Below are 24,281 nucleotides of genomic sequence, written 5' to 3' on the forward strand. Positions count from 1 at the left end.
GGTAAGCACACTTTTGCTCTTATGCACGCTCCTTACAGACCTCTTAGGAATGGGGTGAGGTCAATAGTAGATAGTTTATTTTATTTATTTGTCACAACAGTATATATAAGCATAAGTTATGTAATAACCATACGAATTGGATACAATCAAAGGGAACATTAGGACAGGAACGGTAGGCACGCTGGTGCTCTTATGCATGCCCCTTACAGACCTCTTAGGATTGGGGTGAGGTCAATAGTAGATAGTTTATTTGTTTATTTATTTATTTATTTATTTATTTTGTCACACAGTATATATAAGCATAAGTTATGTAATAACTATACGAATTGGATACAATTAAAGGGAACATTAGGACAAAATGGTAAGCACACTTTTGCTCTTATGCACGCTCCTTACAGACCTCTTAGGAATGGGGTGAGGTCAATAGTAGATAGTTTATTTTATTTATTTATTTGTCACAACAGTATATATAAGCATAAGTTATGTAATAACTATACGAATTGGATACAATTAAAGGGAACATTAGGACAAAATGGTAAGCACACTTTTGCTCTTATGCACGCTCCTTACAGACCTCTTAGGAATGGGGTGAGGTCAATAGTAGATAGTTTCTTTATTTTATTATTTTGATAGAAAAGTAGATAGTTTATTTATTTATTTATTTATTTGTCACAACAGTATATATAAGCATAAGTTATGTAATAACTATACGAATTGGATACAATTAAAGGGAACATTAGGACAAAAATGGTAAGCACACTTTTGCTCTTATGCACGCTCCTTACAGACCTCTTAGGAATGGGGTGAGGTCAATAGTAGATAGTTTCTGGTTAAAGCTTTGGGGATTTTGGGAAGACACCACAGAGTCGGGTAATCATTCCAGGCATTAACAACTCTGTTACTGAAGTCATACATTCTGCAGTCAAGTTTGGAGCGGTTCACATTAAGCTTAAATCTATTGTGTGCTCGTGTATCATTGCGATTGAAGCTGAAGTAGTCTTCAACAGGAAGGACAGATGATTCTATGAGTTAAACTCAGGTCATGTTGAAGGCGGCGTAGTTCTAAATTTTTTAAACCCAGCATTTCAAGTCTGGTGGCATAAGGTATTTTGTTGTAATCAGAGGAGTGGAGAACTCTTCTTGTAAAATATTTCTGGACACGCTCAATTGTATTAATGTCCGAAATGAGGTATGGGTTCCAGACAAGCGAGCTGTATTCAAGAATTGGTCTAGCAAATGTTTTATATGCTCTGGTTAGTAGTGTAGTGTTTCTGGAGAAGAAGCTACACAGGATTAAGTTTACAACTCTTAAAGCCTTTTTTGTGATGTAGTTGCAGTGGGCTTTGGCACGTAGATCATTTGATATGAAAACTCCAAGGTCTTTAACGGGGTGGGGGTCATCTACAAGGTAATGACCATCGAGCTTGTATTTAGTGTTCAGATATTTTTTTCCAATGTGTAAGACAAATCATTTGCTGGTTGAGATTTGGTCAGTAGTAGATAGTCCCCATCTACTTTTCCCCAAAAGTTTAGGTTTTTGTGCCTCACTTAATAATTCATCAAAGCTTGTAGGAAACATTTTTTTAAAAGGTAGGTAGCATTTTGTTCCTGATATTTCGTCTTGAAATGAAAATACTGTATGTCAGGAAATTCTTGAGGAAGAAACCGTTTGGCCTAGTGGTTAAGGCACCAGGCTAGAAACTAGGAGACTGGGAATTCTATCTAGTCATAATCTTAGCCATTAAGGCTGGCTGGGTAATTTGAGCCAGTTGTTCTCTCTCTCAGCCCATGACATCTTGCTCAGGCAACAAGTTGGCTGATCAATTCGTCTCACAACCAATGGATCAATACTCAAACAATGTTAGAAAGAAAGAAAATTTTCTAGAGGAAGTAGTATTACAGCTAAACAGGACTTCAGACGTTTAACTTCTTTTAAGAAGTTAATAGTTAAGACTTAATATAATGAAACAATCAGATCCCTCTATAATTTATTATTAAAAAAATATAGCTTGGTTGATTTTGGGATATAGTCAAAAGTATCGATGGAGATAGAACTATAATATTTAAACATGCAGTTTAAGTCTATGTATTCTGATTATAGACCACTGTGTCAGTATGTCAATTCTGTGACATTTTTGCATCAAGACTTACTAATATGGTTGATTGATTCCGCACAGTCTGTTATCAGTACTTGGATGAAGATGAAATGGTTACAGTTCATTTCAGACAAGAATTGGGCTGTACTGGAAAGTTCAGTGAACTAAATAATTGCACTGAGTAGGCAAGTTTCAGCATTTCTTTTAATTCCTGCGCTCCCTCCTCTGCCCCATTTAAATGAAAGTTTATTTAACTATTGTGGTATAATGCATTTTAATACATTTGAAATAAGATTATTATCTTTTGCTTTCAGCAAGATGGTATTTTTGATTTATAGTTGTGCGTAGCAGCCTTGTACAATATTTCTTCATGTTTTATGTCCCTGTGGGTTTGTAACCCATTCTCTCCCCAGAACGTCAGTATTCTGGGGTCTCAAAAACTATATAAGAAGAAGCCAAAGAACAGTTGCTACCCTAGTATCTCTTTTGTTTTTTATCCCTAATTTGCAGATGGGAAAGAAACATCAGTTCTTTTTAGTCATCCCCCTTAGGAAGGGAAACTAGTGTAGAGAAGCAACCAGTATCTTCACTGTCTTACCTCTGTAAGTTGAAACTCTGGTTGCACATATTTTCATCAACCAATACCTGCCAATGTGTGGTTATCGTTATTTGTGCTTGAATTTCACACGGTTGAATTTACATAGAATGGATATTCATTAGAAAAAAATGTAAATTCACTTTGACTGTATTTATCTGCAGTTATCAGCATTCATACTTCATTTAGTGCAATGCCACCACATATTTAGTACTTATACAGTGGCCACAACAAAGTAGAAAGTAAACTGTGAAATTTTAGGTCTTTTTGAGATAAACTATTAGACTGATATTTATATTTCCAAAGGCCTTTGAGATAACCCTCATAATGCTAGAATATTATTTACTTTCATGACAAGCAAGCAAGCAAGAAACCTGTTCCATGGCCAAATGCCATATTGTAACCTGCCTTTCCATTCCGCCAATGCATCACTATGTTCTTGTTTGTCTCTTCCTGGTAGCTATAATAGTGCGTTAAATATTGTATAACTAATCACAGTTAGCTCCTTTATACTTTAACTGAAGTAATTTGAAGATGATCTATATCTAAGAGATGCAGGCTTGTAAAGATAAATTCACTATTTATGTAGTACAGAATTTAATTTGGTGTCAAATCTCATTATAGAAGTTGTACTCACAGAAGCATGAACATTTCTATAGAAAGCTAGTGATATAATCTTCTTTGCGCCCCATAAGAAGGAATATAAAAAGCTTATAGTATAAACCACTTTTTAATATATTAAAACAGGTCCTTATTATGTTTTTGAACTGTTTTTTATAAGATAATAATGCTCCCTAATAAATAGCAATAGTAGAATAGAAATTGAAATATATAGTGGGCACCTATCATAGGTTTTCCTTAGGATAGAACGTCAGAGTTACTCTGTTACTCAATGACATAAGATACAGAAATGCAAATTACCTCCAAACTGCAGTATTCCATCAATTTGCATTCAAAATCCAGTTTCAGAGTCTTTCAAAGGAGTGGCTGTCCCCATAAGATACTTAACTTCTGTGTTTCCTTCATAGTTCATACCATCATAGCTCCTTTTCTTACAATGTATTGAAGTAAGCCCTATTTTTGCCAATGAAGTAACTACCATTCCAAGGATACCCCATTTATTTGTATCACTTAAGAAGTATAAATCATTTGATAATGGGAAGCATATTTAACTCACAAATTACATTTTTCATATCTAGACTATGTTTGGAACCTACTTGGGAATGAATAATTTATTTTAAAACATATTGGTCAAACGTTTAACGAATCAAGACTTGAATTGTGTTCAGTAGCAAGGGTGTATTTGTGAGTGCACATACAAAAATCTGTCCAAAATATTTTGCAGTCTTTTAGAATAGAGCTTTATATTTAAAACTATTTTTTTATTTTAAATGGGTAATAGAGCACTGTTAATGAAAATTAGTATTCAGTATTAATAGTGTGGAAGAAATAAGCATTGCAGTAATGCAGCATCTAAAGCTATAGGCATTTGGGCTTTCCCATTTTGGTAGCAAATAGGGGGAATTATAGGTTCCCAGTTCCTTCATGTTAGGGAGACACCCCTCCATCTGTTCACAGTGCAGCCTGTTTCCAATTTAAAGCACAGATTTCAAGGCAAACATCAATTTATTTCCCTGTTTTATATGCAAAGTGAGCCTTATGAATCACAGCGTTACTGCTACCGGGACCCCAACCAAATTCTCCCCTCCCCAAATTCACAGGCTTTTCGTTTGAATACCTGCTTACAGTGGTGTACAATGGACAGCTTTGAGAAGAAAAATTGATAATCTTCATGGAAGAGTAATTTGAATGAAATTACACTTGACAGCCTGTCTCCAAGCAAGCAAGGAGAGTGAGAGGAGCCTTTGCTAAGCTCCAAAGACTTGCCTAAAATCAGTGCACTTGGAGCTTCCCGGGGAAAATAAATTCACAGCTTCCTCAACATAGGAGGGAAGCTTTTGACTCAACCTGTGCCACAGTTTTTAGTGAAGAAAGGTAGCCATGGAAGAAAATATGGAAGAGGGACAGACACAAAAAGGTATTGTGATAGCTGTTTGAGCTCTGTTTTTTAATGAGTCGCGCAATATTTCTGCATTTGTTCTTGCTATTCCTGCCTTAATGTGTAAATTGTGTATAGATGATGAGGAAGATGCTTTTTTCTTCCATTTGTGGTTTGTGCAACAAGATAGATGGTTAACATTTTGCCAGACTGCTTTTAACATTTACAGGCTGAAGGAATTTACAACACCATCTTATATATAAAATAATTCATGCGGTGAACATTTTAATCTGTACTGTTTCCCAGACCAGTCTTTGTTAACCTTCATTTATTTCATGTTTTCACGCTTGTCTAGCTGGGTCAAGGGATCCCAGGGTGAATTAAGAGAGAGCCATTCACACACACATTTGTAGTTAGCTGCATTTGGAATCCAACAAAGTGACCATTATTTACACCTCTGAATGGGTTTCCTTTCCAGGATAAACAAAGAGTCTGCATATATTTGGTAAATTTCTGGTAGAGCTGTCTTAATTTCTTTCCCTCCCTCTCTCCTTTCCTTTCACTGTCTGTTGAGAAGGCTTTGTTATATGGTGAAAAAAATGTTGTAAATGCTGAAAGATTGCAGGTTGACAATTTTCCCCCCATTGGATTATGCACAATGAATCTTTTTGTTCCTGAATAAAATAGTCTGCCGACTGTGTTCCCGTATTATTTTGTGTGCAATTTCTCATGGGCATTGTATGTAGCTGAAATGTGCCACCATTTACATGGCATACTATGCTTATTGCTTTGTATATCAGGTGATAATTCTGCATTTTTCTCTGTTTAATTCTCCCTCCCCCATCCCCTTCATAATCTTGTGCTATTACATCAGTGCATTTTGTGTTGCCTGGGCATTGTGGGATTCCTTAGACATACTAAAAACACATTTGGAATATCCAATGGACTAGTAATAAGAACATATTTAAGCCCAATATGATTTGGTTTAGCAACATAACAGATATTATAACCCATTTCAGAAGATTGCTTTAGGAACTACTTAAAAAAGCTCAGTATTTCAGAACCCTAATATAACAGTGGCTTCCATGTTTTGATTTTTAGGTCCATGTTAGTCTTCTTGCTGCATGTAGATGTCATGATTTTCCTTTACAGTTGACCCACTAAGATTGCATTTATTCTTTCAGTGTTTACCTATATAACTCTGACCAGTGTATTGCCCCTATATAAAAATTGTCATTTCTTTCAGCAATGTGATATTTTTGTGCGTTTTTGTGTTTCTAAGTGTCAAATGTTTTTCAAAATCTATTTGTAATTCTAAAGCATAAACATAGGCAAATATGTGTTTTTTTTTAATTTTAAGATTTAACAGCAACATGTGTACATGAAATTTCATGAAAAATCAGAAACAGAACATAGTGTATGGGTATTTGTGTGGGTAGTAAATGCCATTTTCTGAGATCATTCTGTTAGATTGTAAATTATCATATACATGCTTTTCTGCCCAATATTACAATTAATGATTCTTCATATGAAAACATATTCCAAACATGTAATATAAAAATAGTATAAATCCCAATTGGGAATATTCTTAGGGAGCAGACCCTGAAAATATTTATGATTAGCAAGACATATACCAAGTAATGGCTGCTATAGACAAAGATAAGTCCTTATTCAAATGATAGGTAATTGAAATAATCAATGGTTATTCTGCATGCTGTGATTGATATTGGGATGCTTCAGTTAAGACTTTTCCCACACAAAATTTGCCATGCGTGAAAGCCTTTTTCTCTGTACATGAGCCCAGCTGTGGTCACAGACATTGGAAGAATACTTTTGTTTTTGTTTTTGCTGAACAGCAGGGAAAGATGACCATTAATCTAGCATTGTTTGAAGAGCAGCTTGGGAAAATTATGAGCATAAACATTATGATCTGAACTGGGAAGGTGTTCCTATGGCAAGCACAGGCTATGAAGCTCCGGAATCTAAAAATAATCCTTTGCCTCAGAAAAAACAATAATCTTGAACCTTTGTGTCTGTAAGAAATTCTTATATCAGCATGTACAAGATGTATGCATCGTTTTTTAGCCTGCATGCTATTTTTTTGTGGTTTGACTATAGCTCATTTTGTTGTTTTCCATAGATGCATTGTTATTGATGAGAGAATCATAAAGGTTGTCAAAAAATGCTTCCATATCCACTGAAATTATTTGTTTTCTCCTTTCTCCTTGCAAACCAGTTCAATTATATATGACATCACTGTGAAATCCTCCATTCTTTACATCATCAGAATGTTTTGAACTTCACCTTCATAAGATAGCAAACTGCTATCAAGCTATCAGCATGCATACACACACACACGCACACACACACACACACACACACACTTTACAGGTGAGACAAATGCCTCTCTATTTCTTTAATAATATTTAATCATTGGATCTATTGCCTGTAGAAAATATCAGTTTAAAATGGTGATATGGTAGAAGAGAATGCTTCATTATCCATAGTTCCATTACACATGGTGTCATTTTCTGTGGTTGTTAAAAAGAAATCAGACCTTAATATTGCAGTACAGACATTCTTGAGTTTTCCTTTTTTTGTTATATTACACATATTCAAAATTATAATTATTTTGAAGGGTTCGTTATTTGTGTTCTCATTATTTGCTGATGTAAGTCAGGAAATGAACCACTGTAAATAATAATAAGGATCAAGGCCACTAAAATTCTAATATGGGTTGAGTGGGATACACACACTCATATATACACCTTTAAGCAGTGGCATAAGTATATACTTATTCAACTAACAATTTGACTAAATCATAATCCAGATCCTATATTAACCATGACTATGAACTCATTTGGTTGGGTCAGTCTATCATATGGGGAATAATCATTCAGATATTCTTTATAAAGCATGATAATACAAGATAACTACATTCCAACTAATCAATGCAAGTGCTACAAAAATATTAAATGATATAAGTATTCTTTTATAAAGGTATTTTATAGCATGAATTAATTACTTTGGAATTTGGAGCTTCAAGCTCGAATCAATAGGCAAAAGTCATTTAAGAACAATATTTAGTTTCTTGTATACTATTTTTTGTATGAAAAATGAAATTATTCAAATATTCTAGTAAGAAGTAACTACTTTTACATTTATGGCTCAAAAATGAACAATATCAAAGCTAATATCTAAATTGTCTAAATTTACAGATCTTTCAGGGAAGAATGATGCTACAGTTTATCTAACCCAATGTTCTGGACTGTCTCCAATTCACGTCATTACACTTTTCTTCTTCTTCCAATATAAATGAGGGAAAGCAGTTTCACCTTTCCTTGTTCCCTGAATCAGTCTGGTATTCTTCAGATATACTGGTGCCCTCCAGATGGAAAAAGACTTTCATATGCAAACTGTCATCTGAGAGCCAATAGCTTGACAACGGCTGTTTTAGGTATAGCAGGAAGTAGGGTTGTATAGATCACATGGCAATCAAGCAGTTGCAAGATTATTATTTTTTTAAAAAAGACACCTGTTGCAGACAGATGCAGTGTTCACAAATCTGATCTGAAGTTGCTGCATAACTTTATCAGGAAAAAGTCATTGGGTAGAATTCTGACTGCCTAATCTAATTTGTACACTTAGTCATGAGAGAATATTGATGGGATGAAGATGAAGTGGGATTAAAATTGCATGCCATTTTTCATTCTAGATTCAGAGCCCATCAAAAAGAGAATAATTTCCAAGATACAGAATCAAAGAAAATGGTACATTAAATGTGTGTATGCATTTTTCTATCATTTCTTTTAGAAAAAAACAGTGGTTCCTACACCAAGTCAAAACCCACATAACTGAGAGTGAGGATACCATTTCTTTCCCATGAGGCCTTTTCTAAATTACTGTAAAATCAACTTGCTCAATGATTTGCTCCAATTAGGTGAATATATTAACTTTTCATTCAGAACAAAAACCTGGTTTTTGTTACAGAAGTATTTTTTCAAGAAAATATTTGAAGATAAAGAAAAATGTATTCTATAAATCATAGTTTGAATTCCTTTTGTGTGGTTTATTCCCCCACCTTATCCCATCTTATTGTAAGACAGACAGACAGACAAATGCACAGTAATCATATGCTTCCAGGATAGGAGGCAAATGAGTGTTGATTTTGCTGCCTAATAGTATATCTGGAAGAGGAATGAGTTTAGCTTTAGGTTATGTGCTTATGTTTGTCCTCAGAACTGAATTCTGAATTCTCTCCATCAGGATCCTTTTGGTGTAAAAGGCTGAGCCTCCTCTTTAGGATAATTCCTAAAAGAAAATCAAGCAACTTTGTTGGGCTGTGACCAATTTTAACAGAATGTTATAAAATGATTGGATTGTGCCTGTTATATAATATATATTTATGAAATACAAATTTCACTAGCCTTTGTAGCCCTCTCCCCTCTGAAAAATGACAGGTAGAAGAATAGTCAAATAATCCAAGTCTAATTCTCAAGAGACTACCAATAGCCAAAAAGGCACAGAAACTGCAGTTAGCAAATTAATCTGAAACTCAAAAGCAAATTGATCCAAACCAAAGTTGAATTTTGAGGGGTGAAGAAGAAGCAAAGTTGAGGTCAGAACAGTAAAGATTCAATAAGACAGGAGGCTTAACAGGTATCTAGGATTCAAAAGGCAAAGTACAGAATATAAAGGCTTCCCTTGCACATATGTGCTAGTTGTTCCTGACTCTAGGGGGTGGTGCTCATCTCCGTTTCAAAGCTGAAGAGCCAGTGCTGTCCGAAGATGTCTCTGTGGTTATGTGGCCAGCATGACTAAACACCAAAGGTGCATGAAATGGTGTTACTTTCCCACCAAAGGTGGACCCTATTTTTCTACTTGCATTTTTTACATGCTTTCGAACTGCTAACAGGAGCTGGGACAAGTAACGGGAGCTTATCACATTACGCAGCCCTAGGGATTCGAACTGTTGAACTACCAACCTTTTGCTCGACACTGAGCCAATGCGTCATACATACAGGATATACTGGGTGTCAGTGTTCCAAGTAACACCCCCAATGAAATCAAACTCTGAGGCTTGAAGTTCCTCAAAGCTAACTTTTATTAGAGATGTCATATTGGCACATCTGGGAAAACCCTAATTTGAGAGCTTCCGGGTTTTCCACATCCAAAAGAAAGTTCAAGACTTTGCCCCACTCCCACATGTCCACCACACTTCCAATCAGGTACCATCCAGAACAGAAGATACCGCCTCATTCCTATAAGCACAGCTGCAGGGCACAATGACCTTGACTTTCTATAAAGAATTTTATTATGACTACATATCATCTTCCCGATATGCAATCCCCCTCCCAATTTCCCACAGTAGGATTTGTGGCAGGTCTGAAGCCTGAGGGCACAAAGGTAGAAAGATGGCTTCCAGGTCTCACACAGAGTTATAAATAAGACGTTCTGCTTTAAACATTGAGCTGTTTCTAAAGAAAGCTGAATCAATCCTCTCCAATACAACTGATATTCAACTAGCCTGATTTAGCTGCAAGGCATCTAAGTGAATTCAACTGCTGTCAAGCATATCTTATTCCCAAGGTGCTCTTCCTCCTAATAAAACCATTTCCCTTCTATATCATACCCACAACAAGTACCATTCAAGTCGGGAGAGTTGCTGTTCAGATATGTTATGGCTTCTTGTTCTGTGTTAAATGAAAGGAATAGAGAAAATTCTAACTCTGGTGGTCATCAGGATTCTTGCTGTTCATATCTGGATATGAACTTGTGGATCAGAAGCCTAGAATCAAGGAGTCGCGTGCACTAATTTTGGCTTCTGTTGGGGCTCAGGTCTTATTATTTTGGTATATGAGGTTGGGTAGAATAGCCTAGGCCAGTGATGGTGAACCTTTTAGACACTGAGTGCCCAAACATGTGTGGACATGTGTGTGGACCTAAGTGCGCACATGTGCGGATTTAAGTATGTGCATGTGTGGACATAAGCACATGCATGTGTTGACATGCACTCATGCGCAGCAGAGACCTGAAGACCAGCTGACCAGTGGGAGGTGGGGCATCCCAACACTGGCAGCATGGCAAGAGGTAAGATCTTTTTCTTTCGTGACCTTCTGTTTCATCATTTGCAGGGAAACAGAAGCTCACGAAAGAAACGCCACGGAGATCTGACCTGGGGCGACGGCGCACATGCCAGCAGAGAGGGTTCTGTGTGCCACCTCTGGCATGCATGCCAAAGGTTCTCCATCACGGGCCTAGGCTGACTTCTTTTTCCAGGGAGTTTTTCTTAGGTGATACAAGACACTGTCAACGTGGTATTCTTTGCCGTTCTTTTGGGGTGGTTAATCTACTCCTAGCAAAGAACTGGTTCAATTATTCCCCATTTTTATTTCTAAAGATGTAGTTTGAGATCTGTGTGAGCCCAAAATAATTCCAACAAAGATTATATTAGAAGATGTGGTTTTATTCTCTAGCATGTCCCATGCACAAACAGATTCAGATACCAAAGTAAAGTTGAGTAGGGCAGGGTATCCAAAGAAAGTGTTTATGATACTTTGTTGCCTATCCTGTCATAATGGATAGAAAAATGAACAAGCAAAAATATCCCAGGGTTGTTAGTTGTTAAGTATCAGACGTAAGAAGTATTAGAAATGTTACAAGAACTAGTGTGTGTAGTAATTGAACTGTGTACACATACAGGATAAAGCCACACTGAACAAATTAGCAGCAATTTTCAACGCAAAAAGGAAATATCTGCTGGATATTTCAGTTTTACACATCTGGCTAGCTACTTCTTTAGAAGTGCAGAGAAGAGTGCAAAATACAATGCCTTCCATTTCATATCCTGTTTATTTTTAAGCTGTACAAAAGATAGTAATGCTTTTCTTTATGTTCTGATGAATGCATTACATTTTGTCCTGACCTTGATTTTGTTCCTGGGCTACATCAGTCAGTGAAATTTCAAAGCCAAGTTCTAGTCTGGCAAAAGGGTTGTGTAACTAACAATAATGAGGTAATTATGTTTATTATTGGTGGTTAATTAATTGATTAAATTGTTCATAATTCAGATGAAGATAGAGAAAGGCGCTCTATATTGGTTGTCAATATTTAGGGAATTATTACTTTGGTGCAAGCCCCAAATGTGATATTGTTATTAATAGAATATAAAATATCTACATAACTGCAAAATAGTTCATTCCATATTCTGTGTGTTGAAGCAAAGGAACGCCTAGATCAGTAATGGTGAACCTTCTTGGCACCAAGTGCCCAAACTGGAACACATACATTCATGCACACATGCCCGAGCACCAGAAATACAAAGACCAGCTGGCTGGGGCGCATGTGCGCACCGGAAACCAGAAGAGCAGCTGGTGATAGTGCATGTGCCCACAGAGAGGGTTCTGGATGCCATCTCTGGCACGTGTGCCATAGGTTCACCATCACGGGCCTAGATAGATGAATTCCTGCAATTCTGGAGCTAGCCTAAGAACCACATGTTTCACAGAGGAATTTCAACAAAAATGTTCTGCATAATTTTTCAAATATTGGAGAAAAGGACCTACAAAATATCATCTACAAGCTCTTTCAAATTTCAATGGGATCTGGTTCTGAAGACTTAAGTTCATTCCTGGTAGCCAGATGCTCCCTATTTATCTCTTTATTTACCTGGGTTGCCATTCCTCCTTTTGTCAGTTGTTTTGCATAGGTCCAATATGAATATAGTTCCCTTGTATGAATATAACTGAGACAACCCCGGAGCTAAATAACTTTATCTCCCCCATCTTCTGTTGTTATTGGCCTGCTAGCACATCTAGATTTTTCTTTTTTGTTTCTCTTAGCTCTCATTTCAAGTCAAAGTTCCTCTTACCATTAGTATTTTCTAACTTCCTTTCTGTAATATTAGCTCTTTTACTATTACATCCACCTTCCATATATATATATTCTTTTTAGTTCTTACTTCAGTTGAAGTTATATATGGTTCCATAGCAAATATCTTTGCCCATTGAGCCCCTTTTATTTTCTTCTTAGAATGGTGTGCAAGTGTACTTCCAATATCTTATTTTTTAGCAGTTCCCAGCACCTTGCTCTCCATTGATCTGAAGATTTGTGTCTATGAATCTTTCATGGGTGTACTGTAAGCTTGTTGAAATTGACTTTTCTGAAATCTATTATATATCTAGAAGGATGATCCATTGGGTCATTCTTCAGTATTTGAAGTCTGAGATAACACGGTTATTCTGTTTTAGTGACAGAATTGAGACAAACTGAGACGAGGCAGATTAAACATAACAAACTAGACTTTATTCATTAACCAGCAACTGCTATAACGGCTATACCTGAACTAACCGAATGTTCCATCTAACAACTCCTTTTATATGAGAGCTGTCAGACGTCTCAACCAATCAGCACTCATCCTTTTCCAGCTCGTGCTGCAAGGCCAGCTTGTAACCTTAAAATGCTACAACAGTAATTAAAGATAGTCCTTGACCTACAACAGTTCATTTAGTGACTGTTCAAAGTTACAACAGCAGTGAAAAAAGTGACATAATCATTTTTCACACTTGTTGCAGCATCTCCATGATCATTTGATCAGAATCCAGATGCTTGGCAACTGGCTCATATTTATGACAGTTGCAGTGGCCCAGGGTGATGTGATCACCTTTTGCAACCTGACAAGCAAAGTCAGTGGGAGAGCCAGATTAATTTAACAACCGTGTTACAAATTTAACTGCAGGGATTCTTTTTAAACCTGTGGCAAAAATGGTTGTAAAATGGGAAAAAATCACTTAACAACTGCATCATTTAGCATCAGAAAGCTTGAGCTCAATTGTGGTGGTAAGTTGATTGGCTGTCTCTTCAGCCAACTCTTTCCTCTTGATTAGAATAGATATAGGAAAATCAACACTATGCAGGCAATGATCAATCTTGTCTCAGTTGGCTCTTCAGCAAATTTCTATCCGTAAAAGCTCCTACTTTAAAGTTGTGTAATTTGGTTCATGGGAGTATTGTTTACTTGACAGCATACCATCTGTCCCAAGTGTCTTTTAGCAGTAATTATTTGCTCAATGAGAAGTAAAAGTAATTTTTTATTTCCTTTCCCCTCCCCTTACTTACCCAGGTATATTTGACCACACCCTCATGCTCAGAACCATGCATCTAAATTCCTAGAGGTCCTTCATTCATGTATAATGCTACTGTTCTTTCACTTTTTCTGGTCTATTCATTTTTAATTGAATCCTTCAATGTTTGCACTCCATTTGTGAGTTTCATCTTACCAGTTTTCCTGACATGCCCTTCTGCATATTACACATACTCTCCTTATTCCACTGAAAAGTTTAACCCTGAATTTTCTATTCTTTGCTTACTTATTTAATATAAAGACTTCATATGATATATTTTTTCAAATATAGCTCTCCAGTGTTTTTCTCCCAAAAGCTGATTAGCAGAGAATATATTATCACTAATATTATCATTAACAACTTCATACCCAAATTTGACAAAATTATTTTTAGGGCTTTTCAGTATGTCCATGTTGTTGTTTCCTTTTGAAGCTTCTAAGCACTTCATTGTTTTCAATGAATCTCAATGGACAAATTAATGTTGAATTGACCTTAATGGTGATTTTTTAATTTAATTTCCTTAATTATATCAAAATGCCACTAATTTATTAAAATAATTATAGAGAGGAACTATAAGGGACAAATAATCAGTAATTTTCCAGTATAAACCTGGAGAAAAAATGGGAAAATATCTTAATTCAGGTAATCCTTGTTAGTGACCACATTTGAGACCAGCAACTTATTCATTAAGTCAAATGGTCACTAAATGAAATTATGTTTATAATCTTACTTCAGCTTTCCTATGCTTCAAAGACTTGTCAAGGTCATAATTACAGGTATTGGTTGCAACTTTTTTTAAATCAACGTCACACCTAAAAATGATAGCAACTGCCTCAGCAAAGTGAAGACCATCTGTACACTAAGGAAACCTATACCATCAGGACTCTGTTTTTCAGAAGTAGTGTCTAAGAGTCACAAGAGGCAATGCGAATGTCAGGTGCATCACACTAGGACAATCTCCAAGATTGGTGAATAACACAGAGTCAATCCTACTTTACACTGTAAGTATCCAAAATATTTAGTACTTTTCTCATTTGATGAAGGTTATTCTATTTCATTCAAATTTCAATCTTTTCATAATCCATAAACTTGTTAAACTTTTACCTGGACTGAGTTTCTTTGTCTTGGCTTTCACCAGCAGAACTAAACTAGGGAAACTTCAGAAGAATATGACATCTGCAAAGAAAGAGCATACAACTTTTCGGGACAGGGAGTTGTAGCTCAAACATTAATGGATGACTTGTGAAGAAATTCAAAGTTTATTTTATGTACATTTAAATCAAATGGCTCTAGTGTTTGTGCATATGGGCCATGGCATAATGTAACATCTATGTATTTCCCTAAGAGCTTTAGAGAAAGTAACTTCATATACTATTCTGATAGAAACTTACTTTTCCTTTTTTCTAGTTTCTAGTTTTCAGGCATAAATTTAAAAATCCTCACTTCTTGAGGATTTGGCTTTTGGTATTTTCTTTGTGCCACCACAGGAGTGTTATAGTCCCCAGATGAACTACACTATAATAGGTCGATGAATGATCAGCTGGTGTCTCTATGAATTTTCTCTCTCTTTACAGTTTACCAGTCTTTCAAGTGACTTTTTAAAATGTTTGTAACTTGCTTTTGATACTTGGGACAGATCAGTGATTCTGCTGCTGGAGCAGCTCTCTGAGGTGACTAATGGGCTTGATATTGAGATGTTTTAGAAGGTTAATTTCAGGGGACATCAAATTCCATCTGGGGCTGCCTTGAGTGTGCTACAATGGCAACAATAATCTGTCTATTGGAAATGGTTTTCTTTTTTTCTTATCAGGCATGGAGACATTGGTCTCAAATATTAAATTTTATCTTTGTTCCCTTACTGTTCCTTGTTGTGAGCAATTAAAATGTTAGTCGTGCTCTAATTTTAATATTTTTAACTTATTTCTTTGTCCTTCCTTTTTAAAATTGATTTCATTTGTTTATAGGTATTTACTTCAACTATGGAATTTAATGTTTTTTATGTTATCAAATATTATTAATGTTATTAAGAATTATATAAAAAAGTCAAACTCACAAAGAAACCTAATGCAAATAAATAATATGTAAAAAGAAAAAAGGAAAGTGTTGAAATAGTAATTATAAAAAATCCCACCTCAAAAAAGATAGTAAGAGAAAAAAAAACCCCATCACCCCCAGCAAGCATAATTAATATCAATATTAACAATTTATCACTGTCTCTTAAATTACATATTTTCATGCCATATCTTATCCCATTTTCTATAAACTCAATTCTAAGCTTAAGCCTAAAGTCTCCTTATTGATCAATAAAAGTTCAGAAAACATTAAAGTTTGGTAAAACCCTGAATCCATAAAAAGCTTCATTTATGTCTCAAAGCACAATGGAATCTGTGATTCCCAACCAACCACAATTTCGCAACCACAAACTCACAAAAATCAACTGTTGAAGAATATTCCAGATTACTCTTTGTTCCAGAGAGAATTTGTGCAGTCTGGAATTCATATTCTGCTGCTTTTTTCCTGTAACATACCTGGAATCCAAGTTGGAATGGAGAAAAATGGAGGTGTTAGCCTGCCTTGCCTCCAAATTTAATGTTTTCTAAAGTGGGGTTTGTATGTGACATTATATAAAAGGTTCACTGCACGAAGTATTAATATTTTTTGGATGTGAGGGAACTACTTGCTAAGAACCTGCATTTCTGTATTCATCCGCCCTAGGATTTAGGGTTGGTTTTTTAAAAATTCTTTAAAGCTAAAAATCCTGTCACCTCTTATCACAGGAACAGTATCTTTCAAGTGAGTCAGTGTGTACGTTTTCCAAAACCTATTATAAACGTTACACATGCAGCTGGATTGGGGGAATGGCATTGTGATAACAGACAGGACCTACTGACCACACAAGCCCTTTTAAACAGAGGAACACTGGCACTGAGATCCCCTAAACTCAGCTGAAGATGTTACTTAGCCTGGTAATGAAACATTCAGAAACCAACCCACAAGCTTGAAGAATGAACCTCCATGCTCATCTATACCCAAGCAACAGCTACTCACTACCATTGCATAGCAAGTGTGCTTTAACCAACATGAATTTATAACATCATCAACTTTAGATTTTTGGAACAAATAAACATTACATTACATTGGGGGCAAGAACTGTTTCCTGCTTATGTGTGTACATTCTACAGTCTTATTTTGACTGTCAACAACAGATGGTACATGAATATTTCAACTAACAAGAATCCTATAATTTTAAGTTTCCTTGTATGAAGTCATATTGGCATGTAATAGCATTTACTTCTGGGAAAGCCTTGTTAAAGAAGGACTGCCAAATAACATTCATTGATTCTGAGGCAATTATTTCAAACAGAAGTATCATGAGATAGTGTGATATTCATCCAGGGATATTAACAACATTAATTTGATTACTTTGAATTAAATTCTATTTCTTATTCAAAGCCTGCAATTCTTCGATTATGTGATTAGAATCTTTATACCCAGTAGTAATTCCACAAGCAAATCTAATTTCATTTTTAGTGTTGTTCTTACTCTGCTTAAAAATAAATTGATATAAAATTGTCAACTTGGAAAACTAAAGGAAGTTACTAGTATAATGATTTTCATATTAATATAATATGTTGAGTCCTGTCATATGTTTTGCCATGCCAGTTCTTCAAAATACTATCAATAAAACTTTGAAATATTTTTAATTTTCTAGTTGCAAGAAAGCAAAATTTCTTAAGAGAGAATGATAGCATGGCCAAAAATAAAGAAATTGATGATTATAGAAAGGTTTCATTAAACCTGAGTTAATATTTGTTTCAAATGTTTGACAAAATGAAAAACCCTTCCTTCCTTCCTTCCTTCCTTCCTTCCTTCCTTCCTTCCTTCCTTCCTTCCTTCCTTCCTTCCTTCCTTCCTTCCTTCCTTCCTCCTTCTGCCCTCCCCTCCCCTCCCCTCTTCCTCTCCCTCTATTTGCAGAATTTGTACTGAATAATGCTTATTAATTCAGCCTTTTGGATCATTTTGATTCCCAACTGTGTTTTCAAAAAAGTCTTGTTTCAACAAAAAACAGACTTAATGGCTTCTCATGTAGAAGTTCTTTTCTCTATTTTAGAAAGAACTTGGAAAAGCACTATTTATTTCTTTATAAACAATCATGCCTCAATCCAAAATCCAGACAAGAACCAACATATTTACAGGGATCTAGGGAAAATACAACAGCTGGAAACTGTATCACCAGTGTACTACTAGCCAGTAAGTTAGCAAAGAATAACTTTCTTCTTCACACTGGAAAGAAAACAAAAACAAAACAAAACAAAACAAACTTAGGCTAAAAATTCCTCCAGACTTCCTGCCTATAAATCCAGATGTTTGAACAAACTGACATTTTTAGTCATGCTTCAAGAAAATGAAGGACCATAAATCATCCTTTTCAATGCATAATAATGCATCAGTCAAAGCTAATAAGCCTGAATATATACTTCCTTATACTAAAACTAAAACACCTCATATTTTCTATGTATTCTATTACATATTCTGTGTACACATACAGGTACTAGATGAAATCATATTTTCCAGTAATATCTTTAAAAGGCCCTTATTGTTGCAAGCAAAGTTGGAGTAAGCAGTTCAAATGTCAGTTGTAAGAGTCTAGATTTTTACTTGTTACCAGATTTACAGTATATTCATTTTACATAGGATGTTGAGAGAGGCAGATTCAGAACTTAAGGTGGGTATTATTTCCAGCCAAACGTCACAGCAATTAAGGGCTTGGATATCACTCTATCTGCTGAACTCAACTGATTGTGAAATATAGAACTGCATGAGCCAGTGAGGTGTAGTAGTGATGATGTTGGATTGGAACTAGAGAAACCCAGATTCAAGTCCACTGTCAGCCACAGCAGTTCAGTGGGTGACCATGTACTCGCCTGGCTTTCAGTTCTTCTTTACATCCTTGCCTCTCTATTTTTTTTTAAAATGCAGTATTAATTTCCACCACTGTGCATTTACCTTGAAAATACATTTTGCTATTATCTTCAGTAACAAAGCAGTTAAAATTCTGTTGTTAACACGGATACAAATTGATAATGCAACACTTCAAAATGTTCTGGATCAGTTAAGCATATAATTTATATGATGCTAAAGTAGTTTTTCCTTGGAGTTCATTCGTTAGTTGTGAAATCAATGCAGTTTCCATAGTGAGAGTTCCATTGTGTTTCGCTGCAAATTACATGCAGTCTATTTCTATGCATCGATCCTATTTACATATATGCATCAAAACAGTCTTGTTCTTCAGAATTGTTTTTTTTCAGGCAGTGTTTTTCATACACTGTCTTTTTTATCCACTAAAGATTCTTCTTCTACATCTCTAAAACTCTTAAATAATATATCACAGGTAGTATTGTACGCTCCTGCTCCTTAACCAGTTTCAATCCTTTCTAAACATGTTTTTTATACTGATGTAGTTCCAGTTGGTTGAATATCCCAAACAATATGTGGGATATGTTTCTTCCATATCTGACCAGGTAGGTTTTGCATCCATGCAGCTAAACAAAACAGAATGAATGGTTCCTAAATAATCAGTGAATTTGAAATAATCTGCTCGTCTCTGCAATCTCTGTTCATTTGACATTTATATAAACCTAATAGAAATGAACTATATGAATGGTAGACATATTATACAAATTGCAAGGCCTTCATAATTACAATAAAATGAAACAGTAGTTCTCAACTTGTGACTACAATTGGGATCAGAATTTCCATTGCTAAGAAAATTAAGTGAGTCACATCTGATTTTATAGTCCTTTTTGTCATGATCATTAAACAAGTCACTGAAGTTGTTAAGTGAATCACATGGTCGTTAAGCAAATCCAACTTCCCCCATTGACTTTGCTTGTCAGCTGGGTAGGTCAGAAATGGTGATCGCATGCCGTAGAATGCTGTAACTCTCATAAATATACTGTTTTCCCAAAAATAAGACCCTGTCTTATATTTTTTTGAACCCTGAAATAAGTGCTTGGCCTTATTGCCATACACTCAAAAGCCTGATTAGGCTTATTATCAGGGGGTGGCTTATTTTGGGAGAAACAGGGTATGCTAGTTGCCAAGTTCCCAAATTCTGATCATGTGATCATGAGGATGCTGCAGTGTTCATCAGTATGAGGACGTTGTAAGTCACAATTTTCATTCCCACTGTAACTTTGAAGAATAGCTAAATCAATGGTTTTAAGTCACAGACCATCTATACTATTGTTCAGTTTTAGATTTTAGAGTTAATTTACATTACATCATGGTGTATTGGTTAACCACATCATTGCTAGGAAAGAGATGCTCAGCCTTATATGTCTTCCATGTTCACATGCAGACCTAGCAGTGCAATGAAAGCTGTTTATTTATTTATTTATTTATTTATTAAATTTTTATACCGCCCTTCTCCCGAAGGACTCAGGGCGGTGTACAGCCAGAATAAAAACAAAATATATGCAATTTAAAACAACATTTAAAACGAGCAAATTTTAAAGGCTGATTATTAAAATTTAGATTTAAAAATTTAAAATAATTAAGAATACCCAATTAAAATTCAACACTACTTATGCCAGTCCCGCTTTAATAAATAAATATGTTTTGAGCTCACGACGGAAGGTCCGAAGATCAGGCACTTGACGCAGGCCAGGGGGAAGTTCGTTCCAGAGCGTAGGAGCTCCAACAGAGAAGGCCCTACTCCTGGGGGCCGCCAGCCGACACTGTTTGGCGGACGGCACCCTGAGGAGACCCTCTCTGTGAGAGCGTACGGGTCGGTGGGAGGCAAAGGGTAACAGCAGACGGTCTCGTAAGTACCCGGGTCCTAAGCCATGTTATATACCTCAGTGAATAGATTCTATTCGCAGATCCATTTATTTTCGTTCTCACAGTTGCACCATATGAGCAGAATATGCTTGTGTAGTTACTGAAATGTCCTTGATTTACATAAAAAGTTACAAATGTGGGAGGGTTTTTTTTGTCAAATGTTGTCCCAAGGCCACTGCAGTAATTCTTACTCTTAAGAAGTTCTCATGGGAAGATACTTGATTGCAGATTCAAGCAGCTTTAATTATAGCAAAGATAATTATCTACAAAGGTAAGAATCTGGTACTCTATCCAGGTAATCCCTTGGTTACAAGTATTCCCTTAGCGTACGTTCAAAGTTACGTGCTAAGCACCCCTAGCATTTGCGAACAAGTCCCAAAACTAGAATCAGGCTCTGCAACATTTGTCCTGAATGTTGCTGGCCAAAATAGAGCTTCCGCCCCTCTGGTGTTTTGTTCAGGCCTCCAGAGGCCTTGCCTGGAACATTGCAGGCCAAAATGAAGCTTCGGAGGGGCATATCCACCCTTCCGATGCTGCGTTTGGACCTCCACGGGCCTCTCCTGGCTCATTGCAACAGCCCAAGCCAACAAGAAAATTGCTGAATATTTATTAACTTAGAAAGGTAGGACAAATAAAGAATCTGAGCTTTAGACCATAGGTTTATAAATGTTTTGAATGTACTATTGAGCTTAACTTTTTATTGTTATGTGCACCAAAGCCGCATTGCATATGCATTTTAGGTTTTCTCATGCTATTCTAGGAAGAGATTAAGTTTTGTATTGAATATTAGCTCACACGGAAGATGCTAAGCAATATCTTCTATTCTAGAGAATCGGTTTAGGAGTTAAGGAATGAGGAGACCATGAGTTCAAGTTCCGCCTTAGCTATAAAAGCCAGCTGGGTGACTTCTGACCTCTCTCTCAATCCAACCCATGTCACAGGGTTGTTGTTGTGGGAAAAATAGGCAGAAGGTGGATTGCATATATTCACCATTTTGAGTTATTTGTAAAAATAATAAAGACAGGATACAAATTAAATAAATAAATATTTCTGTAGGTCCTTTATTCTTGAGATTCATATATGTGACTTCCATAAGGGTAAAGAGTAGCCCAAAGACTTGTCTATGAGCATGATGATACCTATAATAGGCAAGTTTATTGAATTTACATAGGTTGGACCAAAAATATGGGATAGTATTTATGTTAGTAAAATAATAAAATGATATTAAAAAAACAGGAGCTAATTCATACTTCATATTTTATTTCTAATCTTTCTTTTAAAATGAGATTTAACATATTGCTATTTTTCATACAACATATTTTTGAAGCAAAAGTGCTCAGCTTTTGTATAATTTGTTCTGAATTTACAGGGCTACTGCTTAGTAGCTAAAGTATTATAGCTAAATTACAGATAGGATTTTTAGATCGGATGCATTTTTATTAATGGTTCAGTTAGAATAGACTTGTCCCCATCTGGCACAATCATTAAAAATTGAAGGTACTATGGAAGCTGTCATGGACATTTGGAACATTTTTTCCAGGCCTTTTCCTTTGTTTGGATGGATTGGTTGGATGTTTTTTGTTTTTTTTTGCTTCCATTAAACAGCTGTGCTCTATATTTGTGCCATCTGTAAAATTTCCTATGTTTCTAACATATCACCTTCCATTATGGCTACAACTGTTCTTCCCAGCAAATATCATAGCATACCATTGTCTGGTTCATTGATTTTAGACACATACTTACGACATTTGCTTTATTTGCTCATTATCAATGTGCAATAAATCTGCAAAACTATTGAAGAAGAACCTATACTTCTTTAGCTATCAACTGGCTTCCTGAATATGTCATTATAAGGACAAATCAGTTTCCATTCCTTTTAAATTACACATGGGCAATGCAAAAGGATGTTGGAATTTGGAAGTTGTTCATGTTTGAGTATATTGTAGCTTTTAATTGGTTAAGATATTTCTGAAGCTCTCTCCTCTTGTGAAAAATCTGTCAGTGATTTTTTGTGTGTGTGCATAGATAAGAGGCAAAGAACTGCCAGCAATTTTGGCAAATGTATTCAAAAGGATATACAGTATGTATTAAAAGACATATTGTAGGCCTGTAAATTTAAGTGTGGGATCAAAATGTAGTATACCTTTTAATATGGAATAAGTAGATTTATTTCATAAATATTTGTATCTGAGGAACACATCCTTAGTTTTACAGATATTTCATATTTCCTGTAGCCCTTCGTCTGCTGCAGTAGACTGATTAGCCATATTTCAGGATAAGGATTTCCTGATCTTTACTTTGATGGTTTTTATAATGTGATCCTACTTTACATTGAGATAAAAGATAGAATGCTGATTGCAAGATGTAGAGCTACATATTCATATCCAGTTTTGAAATAAAGAGAATCTGTATCATCTTTGTTGCTCTTCTCTAGAAAGAGTGCAGAGAAGAGCAACAAAGATGATTAGGGGACTGGAGGATAAAACATATGAAGAACGGTTGCAGGAACTGGGTATGTCTAGTTTAACAAAAAGAAGGACTAGGGGAGACATGATAGCAGTGTTCCAATATCTCAGGGGCTGCCACAGAGAAGTGGGAGTTGGGCTGTTCTCCAGAGCACCTGAGGGTAGAACAAGAAGCAATGGGTGGAAACTGATCAAGGAAAGAAGCAACTTAGAACTAAGGAGAAATTTCCTGACAGTTAGAACAATTAATCAGTGGAACGACTTGCCTGCAGAAGTTGTGAATGCTCCAACACTGGAAATTTTTAAGAAAATGTTGGATAACCATCTGACTGAGATGGTGTAGGGTTTCCTGCCTGGGCAGGGGGTTGGACTAGAAGGCCTCCAAGGTCCCTTCCAACTCTGATGTTATGTTATGTTATGTTATGTATCAATATTGAATTTCTTGTGCAGATATCTTATCGTTTTGAAATTTCTTTATAATAGCCTCTTTTCTAGAAATACCCAAAGGTGCTTTATCAAGTGGCAACTGGGCTTTCTTGTTTTTCTGTGAAGAGTTTTCGCATATCATCTAAGAAGCTTTTTCAGCTCTAACTGAATGGTAAAGAAGGAAGGATTTATATACCTTGCAGACAGCTGGTCCTTTGCATTCTTTTAGAGAGTCGTTGAGGCCACTTGGAGGTTTATCAGGGTCACCTGAGTAGTGCAAATGGGTGTGGAGCCTTCTTGGAACTGTTGAAAGGACTGTGTTGTAGACTGGAGATAGATGATGTCATAAACCTCCCCCTCTGTTGAGAGAGGGCTATTCAATTTTGACCTAGATGGCCTCTTTGACCTCTCTTTCAAACAGCCCTCTCTCAGCAGAGGGGGAGGGATATGATACCATCTATCTCCAGTCCTTTTGGATAGATAACTTGTGTTTGCTTCACCAAAGAAATCATTCCACAGTAAGGATTAATATACTGGATTCTTTACACCGGGATAAAACACTTCAGTAAGGGCCAAACATGTTCATGGGAGATACCAAGTGTGTCTTTCATAATCTATTTCACTGTTCTTTTATTAGAACTTGGACTCAAACCTAATAATTCCCTTATTGTAAAATTGCTCTGACAACATGAGCAGAAAATGCTGTTCTTTTGGCAGTCCCACGTGCAGAATCCT

At 36.0% G+C, this 24,281-nt stretch overlaps 1 protein-coding gene across 4 annotated transcripts in view; it reads left to right on the top strand.

Annotated features, from left to right (window-relative positions):
- Positions 1 to 24,281, top strand: part of GPM6A (glycoprotein M6A) — a 223,267-nt gene that overhangs the window by 109,129 nt on the left and 89,857 nt on the right. For 2 of the 4 annotated variants that reach the window (XM_058193478.1, XM_058193481.1), the window contains exon 2: positions 4,413 to 4,729. The exons of the other annotated variants lie outside the window; for them this stretch is intronic. In XM_058193478.1, coding sequence (XP_058049461.1) covers positions 4,693 to 4,729 — 37 coding nt within the window. In that variant the 5' untranslated portion in view covers positions 4,413 to 4,692. The remainder of the gene's footprint in view (positions 1 to 4,412; positions 4,730 to 24,281) is intronic. 4 annotated transcript variants of the gene reach the window in all.

Source organism: Ahaetulla prasina, chromosome 8 (genome assembly GCF_028640845.1).
Source record: "Ahaetulla prasina isolate Xishuangbanna chromosome 8, ASM2864084v1, whole genome shotgun sequence".
In the NCBI taxonomy this organism is placed as follows: Eukaryota; Metazoa; Chordata; class Lepidosauria; order Squamata; family Colubridae; genus Ahaetulla; species Ahaetulla prasina.